This window comes from Aricia agestis, chromosome 15 (assembly GCF_905147365.1).
Source record: "Aricia agestis chromosome 15, ilAriAges1.1, whole genome shotgun sequence".
Lineage (NCBI taxonomy): Eukaryota > Metazoa > Arthropoda > Insecta > Lepidoptera > Lycaenidae > Aricia > Aricia agestis.
In genome coordinates, this window is record NC_056420.1 from 14,845,219 (window position 1) to 14,871,776 (window position 26,558).

General features: G+C 40.8%; 2 protein-coding genes and 1 long non-coding RNA gene across 3 annotated transcripts; 2 read left to right on the forward strand and 1 right to left on the reverse strand.

Annotated features, from left to right (window-relative positions):
* Positions 1–607: 607 nt before the first annotated feature.
* LOC121734240 (AP-3 complex subunit beta-2) lies at positions 608–17,282 on the reverse strand. Its single transcript, XM_042124719.1, has 22 exons — positions 17,076–17,282; positions 16,279–16,386; positions 15,130–15,268; positions 14,684–14,844; positions 13,777–13,920; positions 13,058–13,163; positions 12,752–12,935; positions 12,438–12,547; positions 11,874–12,141; positions 11,250–11,358; positions 10,868–10,979; positions 10,533–10,778; positions 9,244–9,387; positions 8,817–8,902; positions 8,437–8,493; positions 8,003–8,108; positions 7,172–7,349; positions 6,716–6,915; positions 6,163–6,298; positions 5,255–5,364; positions 2,008–2,117; positions 608–878 (listed from the first exon to the last, which is right to left on the reverse strand). Exons 1-22 carry the CDS (start codon positions 17,174–17,176, stop codon positions 731–733), a joined length of 3,063 nt encoding a protein of 1,020 aa, XP_041980653.1. The 5' UTR covers positions 17,177–17,282; the 3' UTR covers positions 608–730.
* Positions 17,283–21,299: 4,017 nt separating this feature from the next.
* Positions 21,300–22,169, forward strand: LOC121734241. The gene is made up of 3 exons (XR_006036684.1): positions 21,300–21,467; positions 21,791–21,895; positions 22,111–22,169. It is a non-coding gene; the product is annotated as an uncharacterized LOC121734241 (long non-coding RNA).
* Positions 22,170–25,103: 2,934 nt separating this feature from the next.
* On the forward strand, positions 25,104–26,558 carry LOC121734486. The gene is made up of 2 exons (XM_042125099.1): positions 25,104–26,035; positions 26,551–26,558. Exons 1-2 carry the CDS (start codon positions 25,138–25,140, stop codon positions 26,556–26,558), a joined length of 906 nt encoding a protein of 301 aa, XP_041981033.1. The 5' UTR covers positions 25,104–25,137.

Below are 26,558 nucleotides of genomic sequence, written 5' to 3' on the forward strand. Positions count from 1 at the left end.
CAAGCTGGTAATAATTATTACTCGATTTGGAGTAAAACTATCGAGCAAAACCGTATGTGAGTACTTAGCATAATGAAGGTCAGTGGCATTATCACTTTGGGAGCATGTATATTTTTTTGGAACAATATGACATTATGACGTAAGTGACCAATAAGCAACGTAGTCTAGAGTCGTGAGTGACGAATACAATCACTGTAGCGCCAGGGCTCGCGCACTTGGCAGATAGAAATGTCTCCATCACCTGCCATTTGCATTTTGATTATACACTCCAGCACAAAGTAGATTTCAATTTGCCACAATGTGTTGTGGATTTTTTTTTCTGTACAATAAAGTATGTGTAATTTTTTTAACACGCTTATATTCGCTTAGGTTGTATCATGTATGTATGTAACGGAATCTTTGAGCAAGATTTTTATCTATCTCTAGTACTCATTTAACTCGAAACTTTTAATACGTATAATTAAGACCCAATGACAATGCAATAATTTGTTAAAATTTTGGAAAAATATAAAAAGCGTATTTTTAAACTATTACTTATTGCGTATGTATGCAAGTGTATATATTTTAACTAGCTGTTGCCCGCGACTTCGTCCGCGTGGACTTCAGTTTATACTTTCGCATTTATAATATTACTATGGATAAGCAAATCGCGGGCGACGAAAACATTTCTGTCAAACGTTTTCGCATCGTAAAATCATTTTCAAGCCTGGAGGTAACCCTGAACGTGGTACTACTGCAGCGCCTGCGCCAGTTCGTTGGCGAGCAGCGCGGCGACGGCGGGGTTGGAGCAGTTGGCGCGCAGCGTGCGGCCCCCGCCCACCGCCCCCCGCACAGACACCAGCACCAGCTCCCCTGACGACAGCAGCCGGCCCGCGAACCTGGGGGATAAACATATACTGTATACCCTCGGATAATGAGTACTGCAGCAGAGTCATGAAATTTATTAAAAATACTAGATGGAGCTCGCAACTCGCTTGGCGTAACGGCCAACATTCGTTTATCGCGCGGGAATCGTACATTTTTCCGGGATAAAGTATCCTATGTCCTTTCCCAGGACTCAAGGTATGTCCATTAATATTAGTACGGATGGTTCCACGAAATGTGATCGAAAATCACACTAAAGGTGAGACCACACTGGGCGTAACTTCTCTGCAGCAGAGCGACACGGCCTACTTCCTTGTATGAAATTACAAGAGCTAAGCCGTAAGCCGCACACAAAACGTTAGTTGAATGTATGAGAATTAGAATTCTATACTGCATTCTATTTCGTCGTTGCAAACTTATTTGAAATTATAACGTAACGCTATCTTTATTATTATTATATCTTTGAAACGTTGGAAAAGCCACACGTTGAAAATTACATCAAAAATGCGTAAGCGCAGAGTGAATGCTTTTATTTATATGGAGGGGAGGACTTTTCGCTGTTAAATATTTGTGTCCTATTCCACAACATTTTTCGTTTAATTTTGAATGCAGTCTTGTTCTAAATCATCTTAAGAACATAACTGCATTCATAACTCAATATGTATTTCTGTGGGTTAGTACACGAATGCTTAACAGGGTGTACAGTTCTCCCAAATTAATAATGCGCATGGAAATCTTCGCTAATTGTCGTAATCACGAAAACACCCGAATCTATGAAACGTAAAAGAGTCCCAAACAATGCACTTGCATTTTGCACCTTTTTTAAAGGAAATAGAACCGGTGGTTGTCCGCTGTCGCCGGTCCGTCAATAAAGGTTTGAACAAATGTGTGTTTTGTATTGACGCTCCCGCTTCACAGTCGCGTGGTCGCGTAGGTTTGGCCTAAGCCTAAGTGCTATAGCTCACCGGGAAGCCATCGCGGCGTTACCATGGTAACATCCGAGCATCTTAAAGTTAAGTTTAAAACAGCGCTTGCAGCGACGTCTTCTGACGCTCGGGAAATAAGACCGTTGCCGAAAAATTACGAAAATTTCTATGCGCATTATCACTTTGGGAGCGCATTACTATGAAAGGGTTAATGTACCTGAGCGTGTCGGGATCGTCGGGGTCTACGGGCAGCGGCGCGAGGTTTGCGGCGTCCAGCACGCGCGCCTGCGCCGTCGCTGCGTCCCCACCCGGTATTGACTTCTCGCACTGAAATATTATGTATAACATATTACGATGTGTGCGCAATAGCAGAAAACCTAGCTCTAAACCACGAAATCACAAAGGCGTTGAATTTATTTATAGTAGTCCCCTAGTAGCCAAGAGTGCCATTCGTGTAGTTACTGGAGCGTCATGGAGACCTAGTAGGTTTTTTACACAGGTTTTTTTTAGGTTGAGTGCAACATAAAATATCTGAAAATACAGCTATATCGTGAAACATGACAGCTATATCGTGACACATGACAGCGTCATATCGTGACATATTATGACAGCAGTTTGGCATGATAGACCCTAAGGCTACACAAATGGTAGCAAATAGAATATATATATAATAATAATATATATAATATATATATATATATATATATATATACAAGAATTGCTCGTTTAAAGATATAAGATAGAATAAAGTGGCCGGTTTTAAAAAGTCATAAAGTGGCTAAGCATCGAATTATCTCGTTAATTCAATGAGGGGTGTTTGATATTAACGCTTATATATATAACGCTTAGACTCGAAGACCACCTAGTCGAACTGGAGGTAGAATTGGAAATCCGTTGGCACGTATTAGGGTTGTGCCAGGTCCGAAGACAAGGGGAAGACACCATGACACTTCCATCGGGTCACTTTTTCTACTTCCGACAGGGAGATCATACATCCCGGGGCGGCGTGGGATTCCTCGTCAACAAATCTCTCGTCGACAATGTTGTTGAGATCTCGAGTGTGTCGGGGAGGGTAGCGTACCTTGTTTTGAAACTCACCGATAGGTATTCTCTCAAGATAGTACAAGTGTACGCACCAACCTCGACACATTCCGATGACGAAGTGGAGACCATGTACGAAGACATCTCCAAGGTCTTAAATACCACCCCTAAGACCCACTTCAATGTTGTCATGGGAGATTTTAACTCCAAAGTAGGAGTACGAGCTAGCGGCGAATCTTGCTTGGGACAGCACGGTGTTGGGATTCGAAACCGCTATGTGCGTGATATGCTGAGGTCTACTCTCCGACCCAACTTACAACAATCCGTCGCTGATACCCAGAAATTTCAGTTACAACTGAGAAATAGGTTCGACGCTCTTAACATCTTGGAAACTACAATGGAAGTTGACAAAGCTTTAAATGCAATTGTGGAGAGCATACGGGTCGAAGGTGAAAGGTTTTGCAGGCCCAAGCATGCGGGCAGGAAATCCAAACTTTCGGATAAGACACTCAAACTTATGAGGGAGCGGAGGGAAAACACGGACTCGGGTTCGTCAGATGTAAAACTTCTCTCAAGGCGAATACGGAAACTTACACGTACTCGTAGAGATCTTCGCCGCTCGAATACGCTGGAAATCACGGAAGCGATTGAGCGGAATAGAGGGTCTAAAGTTTTCGTAAGGCGAACCCGCCTTGAGAGAGCTTCGTAAAGTCTTTAATTTTGTCCTTCAACGGGGAGTTTCCCCCGAAGAGTGGCTTAAAAGCGAGGTGGTTCTCTTTTTTTAAGAAGGGCGATAACACCCTTCTTAAAAATTATAGACCAATCTCGCTTTTGAGTCACATATATAAGTTGTTTTCTAGGATCATTACGATCGCCTATCCAATAAACTTGACGAATGCCAGCCACCGGAGCAGGCTGGGTTTCGCAGAGGCTTTAGCACCATAGACCACATCCACACCTTAAGGCAAGTTGTACTAAAGTCACATGAGTACAGGCAGCCATTGTGGCTTGCCTTTGTGGAATATGAGAAGGCTTTTGACTCTGTTGAGACCTGGGCTGTTCTGGAAGCCCTGCAACGATGTCAAGTCGATTGGCGTTACGTCGAAGTTTTGAAAGGTCTTTATAGTGCCGCGTCTTTGTCCGTCCGAGTACAGGGGGCCACAACAAGGCCAATCTATTTGCATCGAGGAGTGAGACAGGGGGATATTATTTCCCCGAAACTGTTCACAAATGCGTTAGAGGACGCCTTCAAGACCCTAAACTGGAAAGGACGTGGCATAAACGTTAATGGCAAGTACCTCTCACACCTTCGTTTCGCTGACGATATCGTCATATTGGCAGAATCGTTGGAGGACTTGCAGGAAATGTTGAACGACCTAAATGAATCTTACCGGCGGATCGGTCTCGGGATGAACGGGACAAGACGAAAGTCATGTTCAACGAACATGTTCTCCCGAGACCGGTTGCAGTTAACGGTGTCTTTCTCGAAGTCGTAACGGAATATGTGTATTTGGGGCACATACTGCAGGTAGGTAGACATAACTTCGAGAGAGAAACCGATAGGAGGATACAGTTGGGTTGGACAACATTCAGGAAGTTAAGCCACATTCTCACGTCGCATATTCCGCAGAGCTTGAAGACGAAAGTCTTCGACCAATGCGTGCTTCCCGTTATGATCTACGGGGCGGAAACCTGGCCTTTTACAGCAGGGCTAGCTCGTAAGTTTTCCGTCGCTCAGCGTGCTATGGAGCGCGCTATGCTCGGAGTTTCTTTGGCGGATAAGCTTCGAAATGAAACAATTCGTCAAAGAACTAAAGTCACCGACATAGTGCAGAGAATCAGTACGCTGAAGTGGAACTAGGCTGGTCACGTAACTCGAAGAACAGACGATCGCTGGAGTAAACTTACTACTAATGGAGACCAAGGCTGGGAGATCGGGATGTAGGTCGACCTCCAACTAGGTGGGACGACGATCTCCGCTTAGTTGCAGGCCCATGTTGGATGCGAGTAGCAGGAGATCGGTCATCTTGGCGTCCATTGAGAGAGGCCTATGTATGTATATATATATATATATATATATATATATATATATATATATATATATATATATATATATATATATATATATACACATTGGAATCTCGGAATCGGCTCCAACGATTTTCATGAAATTTAGTATATAGGGGGTTTCGGGGGCGATAAATCAATAGCTAGGAATCATTTTTAGAAAATGTCATTTTATTCGTGTTTTATCGAATACCGAGCAAAGCTCGGTCGAATTGCTAGTAAGAATAATAACAAACACATTTCACCTTACTGCGAAAATTTTGCTAGAATAATAATTTAATCTTGCCACAGGAAATTAAACTCTATCTTTAAAACTATTAAATTGAAGCTAAATAAACAAACATGCAAGTACTCACCTCCGTCATGCCCCGGAGCCGCTTCTGCTCGGTGTCGAAGCGCGCGGGCGAGGTGGTGACGGCGCGCATCAGCTCGCCCACCGCCGGCCGGAGAGTCGCGCGCGCTTCGCCTACAACACACCATATTATAGTAAGTACGTCAAGTAGAAATTTAAAAAGATTGTTCGATGAAAAGAAGGGCTTTTTGGGTGAGGCGAGAAGGGAAGGGAAGGGAGGTGTAGTGCGGACGGGGTCGCTATTTGTAGATCGCGATCAAGTTACACGTTATCGACAGCTATAATACGTTTTTGCCAGATATTGTACTAGCACTCGGCCGTCCAGTGATTCGCTAAGCGATATCTTATATCTTTGAACGAGCAATATTTGCATGTACTTACTAACATACACTAAAATCAACCACAAATCCTTGGCGACTCAGAAGTGTCCGAAGTGGCCATGGCCGAAGCCCACTGGCGTCCTTTCAGACGTTGTTTAAATGTCGCAGCCAATTAATTTAAATAGCCGTTCAATCGAAAAGCTAGCCCTTTGAGTGAACATCGCCATTCAATCACACGTCTAGCTTTTTAATTGAATACTTAAGTCGCTGAAAACGTTCAACACTACAGCTGATTCAAAAGCCGCCGTTTGATTGAATTAGTTCAGCGCTCATCACCACGGCGCTAGGTGCGTTTTGTTTACAAAATGGCGTCAATTAACCAGTCGACTGCGACATGCAGGATTGTTAGGTGAATTATGGGTACCGCCACATGTTAAATGTGATCATAATTATAATTTTTATTTGCAAGAATATGGTGACAATATATTATTTCCGAGTTTTATTTTATTTGGGTACTTAGGTAATAAACAGCCATTATATTAATATACTTTATATTTTAGTCAAATTTAATGTCGATATACAGATGACTCACCCAGCGAGCTCGCGATGGTGAAGGTGACTGGTTGTATGGAGTCGGCGAAGTCGATGCCGAGCGTCACGTCGGCGGACGCGCCCGGCGCCAGCGCCACCGCCTCCCAGCCGTGCAGCGTTCGCGCGCCGGATACCGACTGGATTTTTAATTTTATTGCTATAGAATAAGGTTGTTTATCGCTTGCACAACGAGCTTAATAATTCGAGGCATTCATGCACGACTGAAGTAACTGCGAATGTAGGTAAATCGTATTACTTCACATTTAGGACTATTTTAGCTTGCTTTAGAATGATGCACGCCTGAGCGTCACGTTACGTTGTAGTTTCACGCGTGAATGATACTTGTTAATACATTTAATGTCAACCATTCAAAACTAAATTTTATATAATACACAATAAGATATACTTTCATTTGTCAGACTCGCAGTTCGCGGTATTTTGGCTTATTCCAAATTTAAATCTTTCTGTCTTCTGTCTGCTAATAAAAAAACGCATAAGGACTTGTAAGTTGTGACTTTGCAATATGAATTGACCCTAATCGTGCGTCCACATACCTTCTCCACGACCCGCACGTCCCGTATCTCGTCCCTGGTGTGGTTGTGCAGCGTGACGGCGAGCGTGCACAGCGCGGCGCCGGCGAGGTGCGGCGCGCGCGCCCAGCGGCCCGACGCCGCCAGCCCGCCCGCCGACAGCCGGCCCACCAGCTCGATGGACCGGGACGGGACGAACGACGGACCCACGGGGGTTATGTCCGCTGAAAATACACGATTTGTAATGTTGAAATGTCGAAAAGTTGATATGCGGTTATGTTGTAGCTTGTAGTTGTAGTATGTCCATATCTTATATCTTTAAACGAGCAATTCTTGTATATATATTTATATATAATTGGAATCTCGGAATCGGCTTCAACGATTTTCATCGACGTCAAATAGCTAGTTCTTATTATCTTACCTAAATCGGTTAAGCGTTTTAAGAATGCAGCATATAGCAGACAGACAGTCTCTACTCACAGCTCGGGGGCGGCGCGGCGGCGGGGGCGAGGGGGGAGAATAGGCCGCCGGCGGTGGGCGTGAGGGTGGGCAGCGCGCCCGCCGCCTCGTCCAGCTCCAGCAGCAGCTCCAGGTTGGACTTGCCGGGGGGCGCGGGAGCCGCAGGCCGCGGGGGGATTGAGGGGGGTTTGTCTTCCTCCTGTAAACAACGAGATCATCATACTTAACTTTTTTAGGTAGATCAACACATAGGCGGTAGGTCATTCTAAGTTGCTTAGAAATAAAAAAGTTTACCCCTTTAACTAATAAAAAAACATTCAGGAAGCGTATAACATTTCGATATCTGCTGTTTATGTCTGTCTAGCAAGTTGCAAGTGTCTGACAGGAGCAAAACACGTTTAAAACGTCGTATACCTACACAGTGTAGATATTATTATTTATTCAGGAAGTTAACAAGGAAAAAAAGTTGTGTGTTGTCGATTAAAATATTAAAGTAGTAGGTAATAGCGATGTAAATAAAAATAAGAGATTTCTAAGTTGTTCAGCTTTCCACGATCTATGTAACAGCTTAATTCCATTTGTGTAACGTTTAGAAAGAGTATCGAATATTATATTATTGAACTAGTTACCATCGTTAGGTACTAGTAGGGGGCGTTGTTTAGATCACATAAAAGTTTTAACTAATGCCCTCTAAATGATGTGAAACCTCGCACATCCGTCCGCACCGTACGCGCCGCATTTCGTGTACTATGCGGTGCGTTCGACGCGTACGGTGCTGACAAATGTGCGATCAGCTTAAAACGACAAGGAACAAAAACTCACACTTGGAAATCTATAATCATAACTACTAACCTCCTTTTCGGAACCTTCACTGTCACTGGTGGAGGCGGACTCGCTGCCGGAGCCGGACGAGCCGGAGCTGACCGAATCCGATTCCGACGTGCCGGACTCCGATGACCTAAAATAAGGGAAAATTATTTTATTGGCACATACATAATATTATGTAACATAAATTTGGTTCATCATACAGGTTAATATGTAATTTTCGTTAAAACGCAACTGCATTTACGCATACTGCATGCTCAAAGTAAAAAACTAGATTCTTGTGTGGGTGAGTTGCGTTTAGTGTAGGGAGTCGCCCACACTAAACGCAACTCACCCACACGAGGATCTTTTTTTCTCAAGTACAAAATATAATTTCCCGCCTTCCTGAGAATCTATGTTTACAATATTATAATATGTAGTTGATTTTACACCACTTTAATAAGAAATAAAATATTACTTACTTGTAGTTGTTGGTTTCTTTCGGTTTCTCGTTAGGTTTAGTCTCTTCGTCTTCCTCCCTGAAACATTATTTTTATTGATTTATTTATTAAAATATAAGACATATTTTTTATAACTGTTTTTTGTGTTTAAAAAGACAGTTATAGAACCGTACCGACCGACCACACAGACAATATCTACACAACATTATTGTCGGTTGCACTAAGACAATAAAAAAAAAGCATGGTAGGCGAAGTCTGACTTCTACAGACTATGAAAGATAGCGCTAAATGTTGAAAAGAGTTCAAGAAGAAGAAAACATTTTGTTTGGTATCGGTAAGTACTTAGATAGAACTGCAAAAATTGCAATTTTACCGTATTTAGATAAAAGCGTATTACTCACTCCGACGATGATTCCTCGGAGCTGGTGCCGGATGTGCCGGACGAGCCGGACCCGCTCTCCGGCTCCGAGTAGAAGCTCTTGTTCTTCTGTTGGTGAACACATTTTATTGAGCAAGTTACAAACAGTAGTTTATATATTTTATCAGCGTTTTCGGTGAAATTACATAATTTTGCAAATTGCAACCCTCTTCGTCTCTCAAGTAAGATATTATGTATCACCGCGCACTGTAAAACTCTGGAATGTAGTATTTCCGGACCAATACAACCTGCAAACCTTCAAAAAGAGAGCGTATTCCCACTTAAAAGGCCGGCAAGGCACCTGCAGCTCTTCTGATGTTGCGAGTGTTCATAGGCGACAGCAGCTGCTTTCCATCAGGTGACCCGTTTGATCGTTTGCCCCCTGATTTTATATAAAAAAAAACAGTTACCTGGTCGTTGTGCGGTCTGCGCGGTGTGTCGGTCTGTGCGGGGGGCGGGTCACGGCGGTCGGCGGCGAGCGGCACGGCGGGGTGCGGCGGCAGAGGGCGGTACCCCGCGCACGCCGACCCCAGGTACTGGGACAAGCTGCCCAGCTGCGGAAAAAAGAATTATGCAGTACTCATTTTCCAAATTTGAAAAATGTATTGTTACGTGCACTAGCGTTCGGAGAATTTGGAGAGAATGACCTGCTGACTCTCTTGAAGACTTTATTCACAAGCACTAGGTCCAACACATAGCACTAGGTCCAAATACTAAGCAGTCACGATGTCCTAGGTCGTAGCCAAGTCGTATGTTTCACTCTTGATCACTTATTTTCACTTCAAGTCGCCTTGAGGATAGCTCAAACTGAACTGATTCACTGGCCCGTCTCCCTCGGCTATTTATATGGGCCGAGGCGAGTCCCAGACTGTTCCAGAGAATTCGTTTTTGGAACGTACCTGACTCGCGTAAACATGGGTTGAACGTTTCTAGAAAATACTCGCATATAATCGTACACCTAACGCCATCAATGTAATATCGAGTAGGGGATTTATGTTGTCTGTGTTTCCCGAGTGGTTCCATTAGTTGACGCTAGATGGCACCGTGTGTCCGTGACAGTTGACATTACTCCCCTTGTACGAGGTACACCTTGAGAATTACTGCTAGATGATAAAACTATAGATATATAATAAAACTATAGTTGCTGATAAGTTGTATATTGCTATGCTATAAGATGCTAAATGCTAATGCTAGTTACAGTGGTCCGCAAGGCGCGACGGTTTTGCGGCAACTGTGCTTAAAACTAAATTATATTTAAAATGAGCGCGATGTGAAATTGACAAATTGATGATTATGTGAATTGACAAAAATGGACTTTGTACGGTTGCACCGTACACCCCTCTTAGAGATGCTTGTCCCGAGCATCGTTGTTATTGCCATGGTAACACGCCACGCTGTTCCTACGACTCCTTGTCTGTGGTCCCTTTACATCAGCGCAAGTAGTACATTTGCGGCACCACTCCTGCACATGATCTCGCCAATGCAACCAGAAGAATCGTTCTCGCACTTTTGTTAACGTCCTACATGACACCTAGATGAGCCCCTGATACGCCCTCATGTATTTCACGGAGAAGTGCACTTTAAACATACAAGCTTTTTAACAACAGGCCAAGACTGTTACTGCAGAGTAGTAAAGTTATATTTAAATTTGTAGTACTGTAACTAGTTATTCGGTTGAGTGTGGACGCGGTATACTCACAGTGAGGTCGGTGCGCGCGGCGTGGGCGAGCGCGGCGGGCTTGGGGCGGGCGAGCACGAGGTGCGCGCGGGCGGCGAGCGCGGCGCCGGGCAGTAGGCGGCGCAGCAGGCGCGCGCGGTCGCGCACGTCGTAGCTGGCGTCGTACCGCGCCAGCGCCAGCACGTGCCGCGCCACCGGCACGACGTCCGCCCGCCGCGCCGCGAGCTTCACCGCCAGCGACAACACCTGCAGCTTCACCGCCTCCTCCTAACAGACAAAAGTGATAGTACCCTCGGTCCAAAAGCAGGGTTAAATATTTCGATTGACTCAAACATTGGGTCTGTATTTAGGCGTACCTGGTCAGCGAAGCAGCCGGCCATGTGCGCGAGGACAGCAGCAGCGCGCGGGTGCTCCGCCCCGTGCTCGGCCACCAGCCACACCGCAGCAGCACGTGCGCCGCCAGCCAGCCTGCAATAAATATTTAATTTTATTTTCTTTAATAGAATTCATGATTTTATTTGTTTAACGCTGCCTAAAGCTTTGTAAATTATGTACTTTTAAAACAACAAAAATAAGATTGTTTCGATCGATAGAGATCTGATGAGTATAACAACTAACTTGACGTCATTTTAAAAAGTTTATAATAATTTAGCAAAAAGGAACACATTAAAGCTATTGTTTCCATTTTATATCTACGTGCGTATGTGTGTGCGTGAACGTGCGTACGTGTGTGCGTACCTGTCAGCACGCAGCAGCTTGGCGGCGCGGGAGACGGCGGCGCGCGCGGAGCCCCCGCCCCCACCCACCACGCGCTTGATCACCATCACCGCCTCGCACACCACTGCCTCTGTAATATACACACATGACACCTGTAGAAAACATCCTAGCTATGAGTTTTCCAGAACACATTATTTTTTTATTGCTTCAGTCGTCGATTGGTTTCTGCTATTTCGGGAGTTGTGACTTGTGGCTAATTATAGTTTTTTCTAGGGACCAATTCTAGTATCTAATCTAATTGTAGCTACGATAGGAAAAAAAAATTCTATCGTAGCTACAAAAGGTTGACTGGTAGAGATTGCTTAGTAGCAATAAGTTCGCCTTTTGTACATCAATTAGTAATATTTATTATTGTATCTTTCGTATTATGTACTGTATTTTGGTGTGCAATAAATAGTTATATTATTATTATTAATCTTCTTTCTATTTTTTCACATTTTTCACTTCAAAATCTTATTATCTTTGCCATGAGTTTTGTATTTCATACATCTGCAAAGTTATCGCATATTTCTCTCATGCCCATAATATAATTTATAGGTGCGATATTTGACATCGTGTGACAACAATAGCTTGTCGGTGACTGACCGTCGCGGCTGGACAGCAGCTTGAGCAGCTTAGCGAGGCAGGCGTCGGTGTCGTTGGGCGCAGCGAGCGCGAGGCGGCCCACGGCGCGCACGGCGGCGGGCACGAGCGCGCGGTCCGCGCCCGCCACGTACGTGTGCAGCTCGCGCAGCACCAGCGCCGCGCTGCCTGCCGTCGCCAGCGCCGTCAGCACCTCCAACTTCAGCAGCTTCACGTGCAGCGCGTCGCACGTGCGCACGAAGAACGACTTCAGGTACGGCTCGAATAGCGACTGAAAATATATTGCTCATATAATTTAAAATAATGTGGAGTCATCGAACATTTATTTGATGTACCCGGTGTCACAACCGAGACAATTCTAATGATACCTCCTGTACGGACTTCTTATTGCATAATTGGCATAACCTATGATGAACATGAACTTCATTGCTTATGGTCACAATTTTAAAAGTTCTAATGTCAATATTTGACGTTTATACTTTATAAATTGACTTTTAAAATGTTCAAATGTCGAAATTGTGACTATGTTACATAATAAGGCGGGTGTTACACTGTTGCAACACTGACCGGTCTGGCGTGCGTGAGCGCGACGATGGCGGTGAGCACGACGCTCTGCACCTCGAGCGGCGCGCGCAGCAGCCGCACCAGCGCCTTCGCCACCGGCCCCAGCTCCTGCACTGTAACAACACAACATAAACATTATCCCCTTTAGCATACAATATAATTAATAATTATATTCCCCCTTTTAAGGCATCGGCGAGGCGATCGGCGCGCGGGGCAATAGACGGCTTCCCGCATGATAAACGAATTTCTGCGCAAAAGTTGCAGGCATGTACTGGTTTAGAATAAGCCAGTCCAGTAAAATCTGACGATGAACTCACCCGGGCCGCAATGGTAGAACAGCTGCGCGACGGCCATGACGACGCCGGCGTTGCGGCTCTGCAGCAGCGGGCGAGCGGCGCGCAGCAGCAGCCGCAGGTCCGCCTCCACGGGCGACGCGCGCCGCCCCCCGCCCCCCGAGCTGTCCGACTCGTAGAACGGCTTCTCCGAGTCGCTCGAGTAGCTCTGCGAAGGAAATATTAGTCACCTAAATTGGCTTTACTTTTTATTAACCTAGATAAGTGCCGATGAGTAATAAATTTATAGACAGATGAGCTGTTTCAGTCGTGTGACACAGAATGTGTTACCTCGAGGTTGGGGTCGGGAAAGCAGCTGCGGGCGTACAGCGTGAGCACGTTGAGCAGTGCCAGCTGACCCCACTCGTCCACGTCCGCCAGCAGCGAGCACAGCTTCCTGTACACATGCAACATTTCATTTGAAACCCTTTTGTGAATTTGTATGAGAGATCACGTCAACAGACGTCAGTCGTCACATACAATAGTATTGAAGTGGCGTGATGCGATTCTCTAACGCGTAGAAATAAATTTAAAATTCATACACAGAATATATGTGTCGTAGGATGATTTGATAAATCCGTGTTTTCGCGAAATCCCTAGAATTTTCGCGAAAATTCGATTTATCAAATCATCCTACGATGTCGTAGCATGATTTGATAAATCGAATTTTCGCGAAAATTCTAGGGATTTCGCGAAAACACGGATTTATCAAATCATCCTACGACATATGTGACATATAGCGTCGCTGCCATACAGTGTAGAGTGCAGTTAAGTTATGCCGAATGCGGTCTCACCTTTACAATATATTTAACAACTACATCATTTTCTTACTAATTAATCTTAGAGCGCTTACAAACGGCACCTGTCGACGGCAGTCATAGGCTGTGTAAATAAAATCAATAAAAAAATCGAGCGACTACCGTCGACGCGTGCCGCCGACTGCGGTCGACAAGTGCCGAACGGCGTCTGTAAGAAGCCTTAAAGTAATCGAATATTTAGCGTCCTCCTACCTGTAGCTCTTGTGTATGAGGTCGATCCTGTCCCCGCAGACCTCGCTGAAGGCCATGGCGGCGGACCCCACCACCAGCGGCGCCTTGTCCGACAGCAGCTTGTCGATTATCGCCACCAACTCCTCTCGCTGCTCGGGGTCCAAGCTGGAAATGGAAATAAAAGGATTAAAAAAGCTGTAGAATTGTTCAACTTTTATATGGAGCAGAATTAATGCCCAAAGGGATATTTGCTAACTTAAATACTTGAAAGACTTTGAATTTTTTTGCTGCATTGTTTAAATAGCAAGTCTATTAGAATTAAATATTGTGTGGAAACTACGTTATAACGAGGAAAATGCCTCACTGTTCACATTTTTCGCCTCAACTCTGACAATGGCAACTCCTAAATGAGGAGGCTTACGCCAAAAGAAGAAGACGAAGACATGTAAATGATTATTTTGTAATTTCCTAAGATATATTGTATTATATAGCCCTTAAACTATATTTTAACTGCTTGTTTTCTTTATAAAATAAATAAATAAAAAAGTAAAGTAGTGTGTAAATAGTAAATATAAACAGTAAACACATTTGTGTTGCAGATGTTAGCTTTTGTTGTTTACTAAAAGGAGTGAGTGCCAGTGTTTGTAAATACTTAAATAATTTAATATATTTTTATGACATTAAAGCAACACCCTTAGTCACAAAGCTGCAAATGTAAATTGTAACATTATGTTAAACTGAGCAGTGGCAATAAGAACAGCGGGCTAAAATGGTCACATTTAGCAATTCCTCTCGATCAATTCAGCAAATAAATTGTCAAAACTATCAAACTGACAAATGTCAAACCAGTACAAAAATACAGAACTGAATTGCCCCGGTTCAACTCTTAATTCATAACAATGTTTAAAAGTCTGAAGAGCCATTTTACCTGTACAACTTAGGTATTGCATGTGCAGCGGTCTTCCTCACATATGGACTCATGTCGCTGGCGGAATCTCGTATGGCGAGCATCACTATCGGCACAATCATCGGCACTCTGATGGACGACAGCACACGGAGAGCACTCGCTCTTATTAGCTGGTTTGGGTCCTGAAAATGAAATAAGCATGGAAAATATTATATAAAAAGCTAAAGAGGTATGGATAGTCATTATTACAATCTAAAATCTTTATACATATAAATCGTGTGATATGTTACTAAACTTAAGTTTTGTGGCCAAAAGTTACTTTATTTGATTGAAGTAACTAATGACCATAAATCGTTTTCTGTTATTAATCTGTAATTTTTTCATTTATTTTTATAATTAGAAAGCCTTTGCTAAACAAGCTTGGTGATGTTGTTGCTCCTCTGTACTCCATTAATAAAAAAAAAAACCTTGAGCGCCCTCTGGAAGGTGCTGATGGAGAGCAATGCCAGGTCCTGCTGCTCCTCAGCGTATCGCACCAGGTATACATACACCAGCTTCTTTACTTCTATGTTCTTTGACACAACATTCTTCACTACTGCTGGGAACCTGCTCATAAAAAAATTGACATTGTGTATTTTATAATAATTTAGCAAATTGTATTAATTTATAAAATTGTAAGAAAAACAATTTTAACACATGATTCAAAATAATTTAAAGAAAAAAAAAAAACTCCTTAGGTTTCCTTTTGGTTATAAATAATATAATACTATCCAATTTAGCTAGTAAAAATTCTAAGATAAGAGAAATCAATCACTTAATTATTAATCACATTTTTTCACAAATATCAGTGATTTTCAGGTACCATTTTAAAGAATTAGGATATTTTGGTTTCAAATGAAAGATAATATATTCATCTCCACATCTTTACCATAAAAAAATTATAGCCGCATACAAAATTTTCACATAAATATGTTTTAACCATCACAATAATCGCGAAAGATTTAAAAAATGGGGTTTGATTAGGTACCACTACTAGGTTAGGTACTAAATACACTGAAATAAGGAAAATAAATATACAAAAAAATTGTTGCTTATTGTCCCCTATATGAATAGCTAAATATTTTATATAAAAATAAGTAACATTTCCATTTATAAGAAAAATAAGAAACACTCAAATTTCTTCATACATTTTGGCCCTATCAAGAAAGTGGCAAGCGTTGTTAATGTTATTTCGTGAATGTTATTTTAATGTCCTTAACATTGATATTTGTACTGACCTGCTAATTTTTGTCATAATTTTTGTGATAGCGTCCTTAACTCTTTATTGTACAATAAAGAGTTAAGAAAAATACATAAAGATACAATTAACACGGAAAGATGACACAAAGGAACTGCTTATTTCTAAAATAAATCTCTTGCAGCAGTCCTACGAAGAGATACAATGTAAAAGACAGCAGATAGGACGTGCACAATCAATAGTTATTAACTAAAACTAGATTAACTATAAATACAACTATATCAAACTTATAACTTTGATTGCAGATTCTAGGAAATCTATTGTTTATGCTTGGGAGTTGATAGGTTAATGTTTTGTTTTAATTCATTAAGATACTTACAAATCTGATGCATCTCTACCCTTGGCAATCATTCCTATGATTCTTTTCATGGCTTCCAGTTTTAAGGAATCTTTGGATCCATCAAGCATTAATTTCAAATCTTCATTTCTGAAATGAATAGGAATCACTTCATATAACCAATAATTTTAATTAAAAAAAAAGCCTCCGTGGTCTAGTGGTATAGAGCGCGGCTCTTGACTCAGAGGTCGTGGGTTCGATTCCTGCGTTGGAGCATGTTATTTCCAAGTTTGGTTAGGATAATGCAGGCTGATCACCTGATTGTCTGACAAGTAAGATGTACCATGCTTCGGATGGGCATGTAAAAAGTCAGTCCTGCGCCTGATCTCTCGCCAGTCGTGTCGGTCTTCCGTCCCACTGGGTTATGAGAGTAAAGGAATAGAGAGTGCTCTTGTGTACTGCGCACACACTTGGGCACTAAAAAATTACTCCTGCGTAGCCGGCCTGGTTTCAATGAAACCGGCCACTGTCAATGAAACCGGTGTGGGAGCTATTAATTTTAATAAAACTTCTATAAAAGCATATCAAAGAGGGTACAGTATGGCAATTGTAATTATCTTTTATAGAAAATTTTAGTTATATATACTATGTATTTTCTCAGTACATAATAACGCCAACTTTCTCCGATATGCAACTTCTGTCATCAGTTGTGATAAGTAGCTAACTGAGAACCAGAAACACTTGCCATACACAATTTTGTAATAATAAACTTCTTTTATCAGCTCCACTAGTCTCTTTGTTCTTAATAAGTTCTTTTGATAAAAAATTTCGACACTTACTTCTTAAAATCGGGTTGAAAGAAAGCCCCAGATGCGGGATCCGTCGCAGGGTACTCCACCTCCCCCGTCACTACCTTCTCGTTATTGTACGAAGTAGTCATTGCGGAATGTTATACAGTATTAATTTCTTAGATATTTTATGCACTTAATTAACAAGGCAGCTTAAAACCAGCATTATTTTCAAACAATTTACAATCAATCACAATTTCGGCCTTTTAGAATGACAGCTGATAAATTGACATTGACGTAGATTGTACAACGTTGACAACACTTGACAGGTACTTGTTTTAAACTTTATCCTTTGAAGTAGCAAATGACCCCACCACACATAAAATCATAGACATAATATAGCATTATATTATGTCTATGCATAAAATGGAAAAAGCAGGGGTTCCCAAAGTGTGCGCCCTGGTCAGGGCTTCATAACGTTATAAAAATACCGGTAAATATAACGATATTTTCTGGTATTAGGTACATGCGGTATGCGTCGTGCACCAAATCTCACTCACAGCCCAACTTCCGACTTCCGAGCAACAGTTTTTATGTACATGGGAGAGCCATGCTTCGGCATGAATGGGCCGGCTCGACCGGAGAAATACGGCGTTCTCACAGAAAACCGGCGTGAAACAGCGCTTGCGCTATGTTTCGCCGAGTGAGTGATTTTTGCCACCCCTATAGCTGACCTTTGAAATTCATTACGTTAGTTTAGTTCACAATTATATCTCACCAAAAACATTTTTTGAAAAATTTTGCTGAGACCACCACACAAGGTTTCACCCTGTGCGGTTGCGAAACGGCGAAGCCATACATTTACTTGTATGTAGAATTTGTTTAAGTTAGGGTCAGTAGAGTTAGGTCGTGTAGATACAGAAGCTTGGCTCTACATGAGATCTCACATCTTTTTTACAGGGTAAACCGTAAACCTAATATGTGGTCGTCTCGGCAATATTTTACAAAAAATGTTTTAGTGGAATTTTTTATTTCTGTAAGGTAAAAAAATGGGGCTAAATTTGCCGCCCCTCTAAATCTGCGGCCCTAGGCTCCAGCCTACTTAGCCTATTGGTAAATCCGCCACTGGATAGCATTTACAAAATATGTAGGTATTATGACACGGAGAATATTTTAAGGAGCGTAGCCCGTCGGATCAGAGGCGCTTTGCACACGACGCGGCGGGGCGGACCGGTCAATTTCGCCGCGAACGATAGCACAAAGGGAATCCTACAATATGTGTTACCAACGCACACCAAGGGCAAAAAGACCGCGCCGCAGGTCCCCGGCGGGCTCTGGCAGCGCGGCATGTCCGCGGCTGCCCGCCGTGGATCTCACAAACCAGTTGTAACGTATATATATCAAAGAACATATTTTTACCGTTATAAATCCTATTTACCGTTATAACATTTACCGGTATTAATTCCAATTTTTACCGTTATTTCTAGTATCGAGTAAATTTTCATACCGCTATCTATGCCCTTGAAGCAGTAACGTTATGAAAAAATACCGGTATTTGAAGCCCTGGACCTGGTGCGTCGTAGAAAGTAAAGAAGAGCGCCGTGAGTAGATCCTTCATGATTATCTGAAACCACAAATATTATCATTAAAGATACGGTCTATTTATTTACGGCCATTCCCAATATTTTATCTATCTCTGGTTTTGCCCTACTAGAGATAGCAATAGCTCACAATTGACATACAATATATGTCTCTAATGTCTAATGTGAGCTATTCCTATCTCTAGTAGGGCAAAACCAGAGATAGATCAGATATTAGGAACGGCCACTTTTAGCTTTTAGCTAGGCTAGGGTAGGGCCGTAGAAGAAAATATAAAATATTGGATAGGTAGGGCGCCGTGACATAATATAGAATTTGTTACTGCGCTGTGGGCTAAAAAAGGTTGGGAACCCCAATCCACCCCTAGAGGATTTTTACTTACTTACGGCCGTTCCCAATATTCAATCTATCTCTGGTTTGACATACAACCGATCGCAGCTAACATTGAATTGACATAAAATATATGTCTCTAATGTCTAATGTGAGCTATTCCTATCTCTAGTAGGGCAAAACCAGAGATAGATCAAATATTGGGAACGGCCGTTAATTTCTAGCTACTTATATAAATAATTAAAAGACGACAATTTTCGTATTTTTATTTTTAGTATTTTTTCAAATAACTTTAAAAGAAAGTACAAAGGGCATTGGGTAACTTTGTATGGACCTGTGGCGTCTTTTTTTTTCCAGCGGCCAGGGATTAAACCATGACTATTTTGTAGCACTACATTAGAGAAACATATATGAGTAATAAAAATTGTTCATACTACATACATAATAACATATATCTTATATATAAAAATGGATTTTTAAGAGGATACACCAGGGGCTAGAGAAATGAATAAAAAGTACGTGTAATATCTATAGCTGTCTCCCTTACCTCAAGCCTATACCGCAGAATGCGATAGAGACAACTGCAGAAAATCTAGAAAATCAACGATTCGTTGTCCCCTGATTCCTTCTCCAAAACTTAACCGATTTAAGTACTTTTTTCACTAAAGATTAAAGAAAGGCTTGAGCTGTGTTCCTATGTTTTGCTTTTTTTTGTATAATCTAGTCAAATCTGTTTTCTGGACGTTTGAACACAGCGGAAAATCTGGCCATTTTTTGGGTTTTTGAACGTCCATATCTTATTTAAGATGAAGTGGTAGGGCCAGAAGCGTATAATATCGCGATCTAGGGTATCTTTGAACCTGTTTTTAGATATCAACCGCTAAAATTCATACAATGTTATTCATACCGGCGTCAGGGTGAAGATATGCCTAATAACGTTATATTCTTCGAAACACGATTATAGTAATTTGCCTCGATAAAAAAAAATCGTGAAAATCATCATAAATTGCCATTTTATTGCAATTTTTCGATTTTACGGCGAATTTAGATACAATTCTAGTAAAAAAATTATGTTTTCATAAACCTTTTATCAAATCCCATAAGGTAGTATTTATGGTTTTCACTAAAATGATAGTTAGTCATTCAAATTAAAATAATACCTATAACGCTCGCACTGTATGAGCGCGGCGGGGATGCGGGGTGGCGATTCAGTCGGCCGCGGAGCCTCGTCGCAAGCAGACACGTACTACTCGTCGACCCGCTCTTTACGAGACTTTGATGTGAAAATGGGAAATAAAAACTGCAGAGGAAAAAAAATATCCCTTTTGCGGAAAAGAAGAATAACTCAAAATAACAGAGCACTTATCAGTATTATCTTTTTTTAGTTAGTTTTTTTCCTCATTAGATACGAATGAGTAGAAATAAGGGTCACCGTACACTTGACTGAGTATCGGTATTATCTTTTTTTTTGACGTTATTTTTTTCCTCAGTAGGCATAAGAATAAGGGTCACCGCATATTTGACCGGGTACCGGTATGGGTATTGGGTATCTTGTTTTGACTATTCTTTTCCTCTGTAGGCATGAATTAGTAGAAATAAGAATAAGCATCACCGCACACTTGATCTGGTATCGGTATCGGTATTATCTTGTTTTAGACTATTTTTTTCCTCAGTAGGTATGAATGAGTAGAAATAAGGGTCACCGTACACTTGACTGAGTATCGGTATTATCTTTTTTTTTGACGTTATTTTTTTCCTCAGTAGGCATAAGAATAAGGGTCACCGCATATTTGACCGGGTACCGGTATGGGTATTGGGTATCTTGTTTTGACTATTCTTTTCCTCTGTAGGCATGAATTAGTAGAAATAAGAATAAGCATCACCGCACACTTGATCTGGTATCGGTATCGGTATTATCTTGTTTTAGACTATTTTTTTCCTCAGTAGGTATGAATGAGTAGAAATAAGGGTCACCGTACACGTGACTGGGTATCGGTACTTATAATATTTTTTTGACACAATTGTTTCCTTAGTAGGTATGAATGAGTATTTAGGGACTCCTAACAAATAGGATGGTAATGTGTATTTTGCTTTGTCTTTTGCTTTTGAAGACCGAAGAGATAGAATGAAGAAGAATGTTATTATGTTTCTTACAGATATCGAGCTATGGTTGTGCAACAAAATATTAAAAAAAAATGTTCAGATAATTCTGTTCAAGTTTTAGAAGGGTGAGACTTACACATAATTTATTATGTATTAATATAGGTGTCGACGGCGAATAAATTCAAATAAAAATAGTGTATAAATAAATAATAATAATTATATACAAAGAAAGAAAACATTGATTACAACGTTTATAATATTGATTACAACGTTTACAACACCAATGGAACTTACTCCCGAGTATGCTAACCTAATGCCATCCACGTCTTGCGAGCGGAACAGAGCAATTACAAAAATGAGTTCAGAGGACCATGTTCAAGTTCCATCCACGTCTAGCATACATTCAACAGGGTAAGAATAACTCATTTATCAAAACATAGAATGCATGAGTATAGGTGTCGATGGTGAGATAATATTATGTTTTATTACTATATTTTACACGGATATTTACTCGTTTATTTTAACATTTTACAATTTTCCGACGTTTCGGGTACTTTGCAGAACTACCGCGACCATGGGGTCTGCAAAGAACCCGAAACGTCGGAAAATTGTACACAACAAACTACAATAAATTCATGAATCTAGGCTTCAATGGCTAAAATAAATAATGGTATTATGTATTATATTATGATGCTAACTAAAATAAATGATGACTTTATGTACTTACATTGCAGAAATCAAACATTACCTGACCAAACAACACCAATGGAACTTCATCCTGATCCTGAGTACCTACTATCATCCATTTCAAATGCCTTACGTCCAGCAACTCCTCTGGAGTGAGTGTCAAAGCCTGTTTATATTATAAATATCGGTAGTTATTCCTTGAATCCTTTGCCTAACCCGACGGGATAAAGGTGGGAGTTTATTGTATGTGTTGTACGTTCAATTTAGTCTTACTAATAATTATTAAAATAGCTAGATATAAATGCTCAAGTCAATAATATTTTATTGTTGACTTATTTAAAATATATAGGGTGAATTTACCTTTCAGGTCCACGGATAATTTTGACGATGATTTTGTCATACTTCCTGAGGAGGGACAAAAATTTGAAGTATGCAGTGGCAGGAGAATCGTGGACATCGGTTATTTTTTCAAGCAATTGAAAGAAATGGATCATGAATCATTATTTAAATGCAACAACAGTCATTTACTAGACTCGCGACAAATACGTGGAATGTTTATATTTTTATAAATAAATTGACTATTGTATACTCTGACATAATAACCTAATAAATATGACATAATATCTCATAACGTATGTCAAGTAGGCTTGTACTTGAATATCATTCATTCATTTATTTATGTTTGTTTGTTTGTAAAAAGAATCTGCCTGAAGTTAGCCAGGGATTAGTTTACTCACGTTCAATGCGCGGCCTATACATACTAGCATAGACTTTAAGTCGGGAATTAGGGATAGGTATGGGCTACGGCTACGGGTCTGGGCCCAGCACTAAAGAGCATCTGTGAGCGTACGGAAGCATTCGAGACAATTTGGAATCGGTAACTAATGAAGTAAGTATCGGTATTCTCTTGTACAATCAACCGATAAGTGTGTACATCAAACTTTATTCTCATTTTTACTCATTCATACCTACTGAGGTTAAAAAGTGTTTCAAACAAGATAATACCGATACCGATACCCGGTCAAGTGTACGGTGACCCTTATTTCTATTCATACAATACCAACTAAGGAATTTTTTTTTCAAAAACAATATAATACCAATAACAAGTAAAAGTGTTTCAAACAGCTTGGACCCCTTGGAATTACGCCGAGATGTAGCTTCACTCTGCATCCTCTATCGGTTGTATCACGGGGAGTGCTCTGAGGAATTGTTCGGAATCATACCACCTGCAACTTTTCGCCATCGTCCCACGCGAAAAACATACCATCCTCATCACCTTGATGAGTGGCAGTCTTCCACAGTGCGTTTTTCGCATAACTTTCTGCCGCGCACTGTAAAACTCTGGAATGAACTGTCACCAGCAGTATTTCCTTACCTATACGACCTGCAAACCTTCAAGAAAAGAGCGTATTCCCTCTTAAAAGGCCGGCAACGCACCTGCAGCTCTTCTGATGTTGTGAGTGTCCATGGGCGACGGTAGTTGCTTACCATCAGGTGACCCGTTTGCTCGTTTGCCCCCTTATTTAATTAAAAAAAAAAAAAAACTATACCCGGTCAAGTGTGCGACGACCCTTATTCTCATTTATGCCTACTAAGGAAAAATTTTGTCTAAAACAAGATAATAAGAGGGTAAAATATTGAACTCGCATGCCCGGTCGCCGCTGCCTCTACGCTACGCACCTACTACCAGGCGCGGATAGGACCCCATCCCCCGCAAGATGCTTAAAAGCATTTTCTCGGCGCAAAAAAAAAAAAAAAAGGCGTGCGCATAGAAAGCGCGGGGCGGAAGATGGTTGCCCCGCGCATGCTCCCGCCACGCTTCATACCTCACCCCCTCAGAAACGCGATGCGCACCCTACCACTTCATCTTAATAATTAAATTATGAAAAAAATGAAAACATAGGGACATTGTATTAGTGGCCGTAGATATTCAGGAAAAAAAATTATAACTCTACTAGCATTATCCAGGGAGGAAAAAGGGGACAACGTTTGTATGGAAAAAAGGGCGGTGTGGACTCTTAAATGTGTTAGTCGCGCTAAAACTCGAAAACGGCTGAACGGATTGGGCTGATTTTAGTCTTAAAATATTCGGAGAAGTCCAGGGAAGGTTTTAAAGTGACACGAAGTTCACCGGGACAGCTTAGTTAGTAATAAAAGTCTTCTATGTAGTATATTTGAAGCTTGGGAGGGGTCGCAGGATGCACTCGGTATCTTCTGCGACCTATCCAAAGCATTTTGTGTCGAACATGCTACATTAATCAGAAAATTGTATCATTATGGTATAAGGGACACAGTCCTAAAACTGTTAAGTTCTTACCTTGCAAATAGAACGCAAAGAGTTGAAGTTAATTCTAAAAGGTTTAATGGTAGTAAAATAAAGCTAGGTGTTCCACAAGGAACAAGATAAGCATGAGATAGTACTTTTTGCTGATGATACTTCACTAATTTTTAATGTGAAGCTGTAGTGTGTAAGCTCCTTTATATTACTGCTGACTGTATTGTGTATTAGCAATAGTAAGTAATAAATTATAATTGAGGGCATTCAATAAATGGCATTCGCACAGACAATACATTTTTGATTGGACTCCCAAGCCTCGCACATCTCATGGCGACCCTGCAACTGCGACTGAGCCTGCCTCTGCCTTCGAGCTGCTGTTCCAGCTGGTGAGCCGTATCTTTACTTTCTTTTAACAAGAAGACAATTATGGGTAAATCCCAAAGCAAAGAGGAAGTCATCATTGCCCAGACCGCCTCGGGAGGTAACAACAATGCGCAGCTTGATCAGGTCCACGAGACTCTGAAGTCGAACAACGTGGTAATGAGCATCATCTTAGGCCTCATTTTTTTGTCTTTTTTTGTTGCTGGTATATATTTGTACCGGAGGTGCCACCGTAGCTGGATGCGCGAGGAGCTAAGGAAGCAGACGGTCCGTCGGCTCGTTCAAGGAGCCCAAAACCCAGCCTTCGCAGCGGATTCATCGGTATAATATGTATACAGCATCGAAAATCAAGTGAGTGATATCATAGTGTAGTGATGATGATGAGTAATTATTAAAACTCTGTAATTAAGTGTCCATAAATGTGCGCATGACCCCGATCGGAGCGATATTTTGCCGCGTCAGTGCAATATGACTTTCGTATTCTACGGAAACGTTATTTAGGGTTCCGCATTAAATTATAATGTACTTAATATTATTTTCTTAGTTTTTTTTAGATTTTTTTTTGTTGTAAGTTATAAGAAAGTTTGGTGATAAATAATTCTTAATAAGTAATAAGTTCTAACTCTTAACTAATAAGTTAATATCAACACTAAATAAATGTATCGATGGGTTTTGTACCGATAAATTGATTAATTATAAAATAAAATTAATAAAATAATGTTTTGTCTTTGCTAAATGGAGGACAAATTATTAGAATTATACATTAAATTAGATGAAATTAAGGAATATATTTGCAAATTGGGACCAAAAAGACGTACGGGACCCACTTATGAATTAAAAATAAATGAAGCCAATTCGCTTAATAATAAGTTTGAGGAATGTGTGCAACTTTTGCCTTCGTCTGTATCTAAAGAAATTTTAGGTATTTGTATAAATATAAGAAAAGTTTATTCTAAGATTTTAAGTTATAAGATTCTCGAAAAAATGTCGGAAAATTTTTGCTTGAAAACGGCGGTAAGCCTATTACCGAAGATGAATGGTGACGAGTCCGTCACTCGAGAGCTTATTGATGCTATAGAATTATATAGTTCTATGATTTCTAATGATGGTAAGCAGTTACTCATTAATTTCATCTTAAAAACGCGTATTTCAGATAGTGCCAAAATGAGACTTAGGACGGAATATGCCGATATAAATTCTTTGCTAAAAGATATGCGTTCTAGTTTACTGACAATCAAGTCAGACACATCTCTGCAAGCCCAATTACAAAGTGCCAGGCAAGGGAACAAATCGATCAAAGAGTTTGGTAACGAAATTGAGCGACTTTTTGTTGACCTTACTATTTCTCAAGCTAACAATGACCCTGATGCGTACAAAATACTGCGGCCCGTGAACGAGAAAAATGCAATAAAACGTTTTTCGGACGGGTTGCAAAGCCAACGGTTAGGAACAATTATTGCGGCCCGAAATTTTTCTCAGTTAAAGGATGCCATTCGCGCAGCTGAAGACGAGACTAGTTCTCGCCCAGAACAGATCGCATCCTACTCGAAATCTAGGAATTATAATTCATTTAGAGGTCGAAATAATTATAATCGTTTTCAATATTATCTTCCTAGACCTATGCATAATAACAGTTATTTTAATACAAATAAAAATAATAATTTTAAGCATAATACATTAAATGGCAATAATTATAGACCACATTCGTCTTACCGGGGAAGGTACGGTCAGCAAATTCGCGGCCGTGGCTCGCAATATAATAATAGAAGGCATAATAACTCAAGGCCGATTAATTATTTTGTAGAAAATAATTCAAGTTTAGATTCCTCTTCAACTAATAAACAGAGTGAATCAAAATTTTTTCGTTAATAACCCTTCAATTTTGACATGCGATAGCATTAATTATGTTAAGTTAACTGTAGGAATAAATAGTATAGAATGTTTAGTTGATACAGGGGCCTCTTTATCTGCTATTAAGTTAGAATTTTTAAGGAAGAATAATAATAATTATACAATATATAATTGTGACGTTAGTGTCAATGGAATAGGTGGTAGTTTAAATGCTGAAGGTTTTGTTTACTTAGATTTGGAGTATAATAATTCTATTTTTAGACATAAATTTTTTATATTTCGTAATTTACCATGTAGTGCTATAG

What these genes read in the sequence shown, in the direction of transcription:
- LOC121734240 (XM_042124719.1), bottom strand. Translation starts at nt 17,176, where the DNA reads ATGACTACTTCGTACAATAACGAGAAGGTAGTGACGGGGGAGGTGGAG. An exon ending in TTTCAACCCGATTTTAAGAA is followed by an intron (nt 16,387 to 17,075) that starts GTAAGTGTCGAA and finishes TATTCATTTCAG; the next exon opens with AAATGAAGATTTGAAATTAA. An exon ending in GCTGCTGTCCAGCCGCGACG is followed by an intron (nt 11,359 to 11,873) that starts GTCAGTCACCGA and finishes TGTATATTACAG; the next exon opens with AGGCAGTGGTGTGCGAGGCG.
- LOC121734486 (XM_042125099.1), top strand. Translation starts at nt 25,138, where the DNA reads ATGGAGGACAAATTATTAGAATTATACATTAAATTAGATGAAATTAAG.